Here is a 7,050-nt window from a genome sequence, read left to right on the forward strand (position 1 = left end):
TTTAAGAGTAAATCTGTTTTTGAATTCAGACCAGAACATAAGTTTTATACACAAATATAGAGTTTATCACTTTAATATTATTCTAATAGAAAACATTCATAATAAAGAATAAATACGTGTGTTTGATGCATAAAAACCCTTGTTAAAGGAATAGTTCACCCAAAAATGAAACTTTGCTGAAACTGTACTCACTCTCAGTCCATCCAAGATTAGGATGAGTTTTTATCTTTATGAGATTTGGAGAAATGCAGCATTGCATCAATGTCTCAGCAATGAATGTGAATGGGTGCCGTCAGAACGAGAGTCACAACAGCTGATAAAACATCACAATGACGTTAACTGATGGACGGGAGTGCTGTGGATTACTTGTGGATTATTGTTTTTATCAGCTGTTTGGACTCTCATTCTGACGGCACCCATTCACATCCATTGGTGAGCAAGTGATGCAATGCTACATTTCTCCAAATCTGATGAAGAAACAAACTCATCCTAATCTTGGATGGACTGAGAGTGAGAACATTTTCAGCAAAGTTTCATTTTTGGGTGAACTACTTCTTTAAAAAAAATCACAGTTGAAATGCAACAGAAGCACTCAAGAGTCTGACAGGCGTCTTTGATCAATGTTTTTAATCTTGTTTGATGTGGTTTGGAAATAAAAACATATTGAGCCAAATCCAGTAATTAAAGAATAAAATCCTCCACATTCAGATTCGGCCACATTCAAGCAGACATGCTCTTAAACACACACACACACACACACACACACACACACGGAGCCGAAAGCAGGAAGACGTGCTGCTCACACACTCACACAACAGCACCATCCAGAATAAGGCCCCGTTACTCAAAAAGAGCTCCAGAATATGTTCATTAACACAGGTCAGAATTAATGGATTTATAGTGTATGTGTTGTTTAAAACAGGTCAGAATTACTGGCTTTACAGTTGAGTGTCCGACTTCTGGTTACAGGCACATTTTAATATTCAAATAAAAGAAGTCACCTGGCACAGAGTTTAGCTTTAGGACATCAACACTCAACTATTGATTCCTTATAAAATAGACATTTTTGACTCTGTTTTTAAATAAACCTTTTATAAAATATGTTAAGGAAAAAAAAAAAGGTTGACAGAAGAGCAGCTTATTAAAAAGAGCTGTTCACATCGTCGTGACTAAAGTTCAACACACAATTAAATGCTGTCTGTCAAAACAAGAAAAGCATCAGTTTTCAAAATAAGAGTCTTTAGCGCTGCATCAGCATTAACATCCTCTTTGATTCGTTAAAAAAAAAGGAGCCAGGATGAAACTGTAAACTCCAACCGCAGCTCTCAGATCTCCCAAATGGATCAACAGGTAAATTAAGAACATGTTCCAGACCTGCTAGTACTAAACGAGTCCCCAGCACCGTTTCACAGGTTAGAACAAACTCCAGAACCCAGACCTGACGGAAAAACAAAAACACCGGTCAGTGATATTCCACAAACTCCTCCAGGCTTTTGGGAATCTGGTCCCGATACAAGATCCGATGCTGTCGCACGGCGCGAGCCGCCAGGCATTTCAGACTCATCTTCATCTGCGTCTTCAGAAGGATTTCAGACACCCCCGTTGTGCTCTTATCAAGCGGGGTCTTCTTCTGCTTGTTGGTCATGTCCGTATGCGCGCCGGCTTCCACGAGGCTGATGATGATGGCGTGGAGGGTCAGGAAGTCGCTGATGGGACGGTTGTACTGTACGATGAGGTGTAGCGGGCTGTTCCCTTCACGGTCCACGGCGTTCACCTGCGCGCCGCAGTCGATGAGCAGCTTGGTGACCTGCGCGTTAGGAAAGCTGCACACGTCGTTGGTGTGGAAGTCGTCCACCGGCGTACTAGAGCTCGCCGCTAGGTGCAAAAGCGACAGCCCCTCTCGGGATCGCGGATCGAGGCGTATCAAGTCGTAGATCTGTTTGTTTATCCGCGCTCGTTCCTCTTCGCTGCACTGCGTTTTCGTAGCGATGCAAACCAGGTAGAGGAACGTGAACACGTTGGATTCGTAGCTTTCGGTGGCCGCCGGCAACTCCGCATCCGAGGTGCTTCGCACGCGCGCCAAGCTGCGGCGGATCTCCAGGACGCTGGCTCGCAAGACGTGTTCGACGTCCGAGGCGCGGACCGGCTCCTTCAGGTGGACCATCTGAGAGAACACCTGCGCAAATCTCAAGAGGTCTTTATGTGTGCTGCGGTTTCCTCGTTGGCGCAGATGCAAGGCGTGCAGCCAGAGTTTGATGCACTGTTCGAACTCCATGTTGTCGGCGTAGACCGCGCCGCGATATATTATGGGATGCGACACGTCGATGTTATCCGCACCCAGAATCCGTTCGCGAATCATCAGGCCTTCCATGTGCAGAGCATCCCGGTCGTGCCGAACCGCCTCTAAGTCTTGCAAAGTCCTGCACTCTGCCCTCGCTCCGTAAGCCACGACAGGAGACGGCAACTCTTTGGCGATGACCCTCTCCGGATCGCGAAATCGCTCCAGCATGGCGAGGTACAAGTAGTGGTAGGTCTTAAGAATGTCGTAGTTCTCACGGTCGTTGGCGAACGATGCCCCAAGTAGTTCCAACGCTTCGATACGGCTATGCACGTCGCAATCCACGTGCGACAGCAGCAGCTCTACGACGTCCGCCTTGCAGCTCTCGGCTGCCACTTTCAGTGGCGTCATGCCGTGTCCGTTGACCACCATCGCCGCTTGGCATCGCACCAGCTCCTTCACGATATCCAGATGCCCGGCTTCTGCGGCGAAGTGCAGCGCGGTGGCCCCGCAGTGAGCTTTGGAGTTGGGATCCGCGCCCCGCTCCAGCAGGAAGTAAACAACGTCGGTGTGGCCCTTGTAGGCAGCGATCATCAGACAAGTGTTGCCGTACTTATTAGCGATGCTGATGTCGGCCTTGTGCTCCACGAGATAGCGTACGATGTCCAGCCGGCCGTCGAAGCAGGCAGCCCTGAGGGGGGTGGAGTTTGTGAGGGTGGTGTGATTCACTTTAGCGCTGTGCGAAACCAGCAAACGTACCACCTCGAAATGCCCAGCACCAGCTGCACACCACAGAGCCGTGGCGCCATCAATAATATACCTGTGAGAGAGAAACACACGTCAGCAGGGCTGTCGAGAAGGCTGAAAAACTACATTTGAATTTTTTTTTTTTACTTAAAAATGATACAAATTCAGATTGTATTCGAATTTGAAATGCATAATTTCAGTTAGGGTGAAGAAAATCTTCTGGCGTCTCTCCTGAGGCCACAAGGGGGCGCATCAAGCAAAATATTACTAACGCACGTTTATTCAAAGCATAACATGACTATCTGTGAAAAAAAGTGCATAGTGTTTAAAATAATGTTTATAAACCAATTATAATTAACTTGCTTAATACAAAGGGGCCGAAAGCCAATCACACAGAGTAGATTTTTCAGTTAAAAACACGAGTTGCACTGGGAATGGGATAAAAAAACCCGCCATAATTTTTTTTTTCAAAGTTGCACTTATATTAATTTCACATGGCTGTCTAAACATGCGGCTCTTTTGTTGCGTGAGGCGAGTGCAACAGCGATCGATGTCCTTCTAGATAATGCGCAAAATATGCATTCTGCGCGAACGGTTTGGTTTCAGTTTTGACCTAGGTGTCAAAAAAATATTTACTAGAATGCTCAAACCCGTCTTCACACGGCATATCTGAAATCTGAATATACTCAAGCATGGAGGAAAATCTTCAACGGATGATGACTTAAATGTAGGTCTGTTCCTCACTCAAAGCCTTAGATAGCACAAGACATCTGTTGAAGATCTCTTCATCTGGAAAACATCTGGATTAATTGTATGTATGTTTGTTACTCAATGAATTAGTTAGATAGAGAAATATGTTTGTTAATCATTACTCCAGCCTTCAGTGTCACATGTAACATCCAGTCTATCACATGATCATTTAGAAATCATTCTAATATTCTGATTTATTATGAGTGTTGGAGACAGTTCTGCTTTCTAATACATTTGATGAATAAAAGGTTAAAAAGAACTGCATTTATTCAAAAAAAAAAAAAAATTCTAATAATATATATTCTAATAATATATTTTCTTTACTATCACTTTTTTATCAATTTAACACATCCTTGCTGAATAAAAGTATTGATTTTATTTTAAAAAAAAAAGAATGAAAAAAAAATTACTGACCCCAAATTACTGACCAGTAGTGTATATTGTTATTACAAAATATTTATATTTATATTTACATTTTTTTTTTTTTTTTTACTTTTTATTCATCAAAGTATCCTAAAAAAGTATCACATGTTCTGAAAAAATATTAAGCAGCAGAACTGTTTCCAACTTTGATAATGAATCATCATATTAGAATGATTTCTAAAGGATCATGTGATAATGATCCTAAAAATTCAGCTTTGCATCACAGAAATAAATGATAATTTAAAGTATAATAAATTTAAAAACAATTATTTTAAATTGCAATAATATATCACAATATTACTTTTTTTTTCTGTATTTTTGATCAAATAAATGCAGGCTTGATGAGCAGAAGAAACTTCTTTCAAAAACATTAAAAATAGTAATGTTTCCAAACTTTTGACCTGTACTGTATCTGTACTATCAAGGTTAAATAAGATGCCTCTGTGTACAAACATCTGATAGACGTCTTTTAAATGTCAGTTTTCCATCATAAACATCTTAAAGACATCTTCTAAATGTCTGTTTAACATCATGATAGGAAACGTCTTGCAGATGTAATGCAGACGTCTCTGTGCTGTCAGGGTAGGAAACTGACATCTTAAAGACGTCTGTCAGATGTTTGTACACAGCAGATGCTGTCCAGTGATATTTGGATGTGAATGTGAATAACAAACAGCGCACCCGTCAAACCGGACCGTCCCGGTCTGCTCGGTGTCCACCTTGTAATGGTCCAGAAGCAGCCGGACCACCTTGTCGTGTCCGTTCCGGGCGGCGATGATGAGCGGCGTGGACCTCTGTCCGGCCTCCTGGGTCACGTACTCCAGCAGGTGTCGGGTCTGGACGCCGCAGTGGTTCAGGAGCAGGGCAGCCAGGGTCAGGACTCGCCCCTCACCGGCCGCTTTGTGAACATACCGGGCCAGGGACTCCAGCCGGGCCAGAGCCGGTACCTCCGCCATCTGTGTAAGATCCGGCCGCTGATCTCAGAACAGATCAGTCCGCCTCCCATCAACCCCCCCCCCCCTCTACAGATCATACATGAAGAGCTCCTACATCACAGCTCATCTATTACAGTACACTGGCTTATTAATATGAGCTACTAAAAAGGGAAGATGACATATACTGTAAGTGAAATAATAATAATAATCACAGACTCCTAGTGTTTAAATATGAATATCTACTCCTGACGTAATCAATGAGTTTGAGTCGGAATTCTCTTTCCTTCAGTTTTTCGCGTCGGTTTGATCCGGTTCAGACCCGCGATGACGCCCGAAGATCGCTCCAGCAGAACGAATCCGGATTCCGCCGGTATTTAATCTGAATTAATGCTCAAATCTGCGGTGAATATGTCGGTGTCTTTCACCTCTGGCTGTAACGACGACCGGAAATGAAGTCGGCAATAACAGGAAGTGCGACACTGGGATTACTGGACTGTCTTTTCGAAATAAAAGTCGGAAAAAATTAAATACCAATCCTTAAAAATAAAATATGACAGAGGAAACACGTATTCTCCATATATGATATAATATATAATGTAATGTAATACAATACAATATTATATTATGCTATATTATACTATAGAATTTAAGCGTTTGTTTAGAAGTCCTGCACACTGACAGAAGCCTGGATCTGTTACCAAAAAAAAAAAAAAAATGTAAAAAAAAATGTGTTTTTATATAAAAAAAATGTGATCTGAAAATATTTATACATCACTGTAAAGTATATGATATTGTTATAAAATATTTTTAATTGTAATTTTGAAAATAAAAAAAGTCCCAATATTAAAATCCCAATAAAATAAAATAAAAATATCAGAGTAACCATAGTTATAATATAATATGAAACATAATTTTATATTATTTAATAAGAAATATAAATATATCTAAGTATTAAATGTGTGTGTGTGTGTGTGTGTGTATAAATTAATATTAATTTATATAAAATATATATAAAATTAAATTAAATTATATTATATATTTAATGTAAATATAAAATAAAATATATATATAATTTTTAAATAGTATTTCTATTATATATTTAATGTGAGTATATTTGTATTATATTTATATTTTTTAATTGGTATTTTAAATGAGGTAATTTTTTGATTTATCCCAAATCATCATCACTGCACTTAGTTTAATTTGTTTCATTTGTTTTTAGGTCAGTAATTAGTGATTTGAACAAACCCCAACACCAAGTATTCAACTCGTCCCACTTCTATAGTGAATTATGCAACTAAAACATAAAAAAAAAAAAAAAAAATGTTACAAAATTGTCAATTGTTATTTGAAATTAAAATTAACTTTAACTGCAATAAATTAAAATATTCATTTTTAAAAACAGAAGTACTTTGTTTTATTTCAGTTAATAACTAATAACAATGTTACACACATCTACTAAAATACACATTAATATTTTATTATTTTTGGTAAGTTTTGCTTTTAACATAATTTATAAATTTTTTGTGAAAAAAAGTGTGATTTGACTTGTTAAATATAATTTACATGTTCAAAGATAATTATAAAGATGCTTATAAAGAAGCATGTCAAGCATTAGTTACATTTAGGGATTAAAGGTGACTTAAAAACTATAGCAACTGTATAGAAACGCCCTGGCAACCACCCTAGCATTACACTGTTATTCTAGTATTATTTACATATCAGAGTATAGTAGTATTTATCAATTTTACAGTAATGATATTTAGAATTCACTTTTTATTTTCTTTTTTTTTTTAGTAATTTAACTAAAAAAGTTTTTTAGTAATTTCATTTTTTTTTTTTATGTAATTTTTTTTTTTTTTTGGTTTTTTTATTTTATATATATATATATATATATATATATATATATATATATAT

The 7,050-nt window shown here is 38.6% G+C and overlaps 1 protein-coding gene across 1 annotated transcript; it reads right to left on the reverse strand.

Moving 5' to 3' along the window:
• Positions 1 to 955: 955 nt before the first annotated feature.
• LOC109053410 (protein fem-1 homolog B-like) lies at positions 956 to 5,605 on the reverse strand. The gene is made up of 3 exons (XM_042714966.1): positions 5,417 to 5,605; positions 4,880 to 5,154; positions 956 to 3,098 (listed from the first exon to the last, which is right to left on the reverse strand). Exons 2-3 carry the CDS (start codon positions 5,152 to 5,154, stop codon positions 1,463 to 1,465), a joined length of 1,911 nt encoding a protein of 636 aa, XP_042570900.1. The 5' UTR covers positions 5,417 to 5,605; the 3' UTR covers positions 956 to 1,462.
• Between the last annotated feature and the right edge of the window lie 1,445 nt (positions 5,606 to 7,050).

This window comes from Cyprinus carpio, chromosome A25, assembly GCF_018340385.1.
Source record: "Cyprinus carpio isolate SPL01 chromosome A25, ASM1834038v1, whole genome shotgun sequence".
Lineage (NCBI taxonomy): Eukaryota > Metazoa > Chordata > Actinopteri > Cypriniformes > Cyprinidae > Cyprinus > Cyprinus carpio.

What these genes read in the sequence shown, in the direction of transcription:
- LOC109053410 (XM_042714966.1), bottom strand. Translation starts at nt 5,154, where the DNA reads ATGGCGGAGGTACCGGCTCTGGCCCGGCTGGAGTCCCTGGCCCGGTAT. An exon ending in GGGACGGTCCGGTTTGACGG is followed by an intron (nt 3,099 to 4,879) that starts GTGCGCTGTTTG and finishes TCTCTCTCACAG; the next exon opens with GTATATTATTGATGGCGCCA.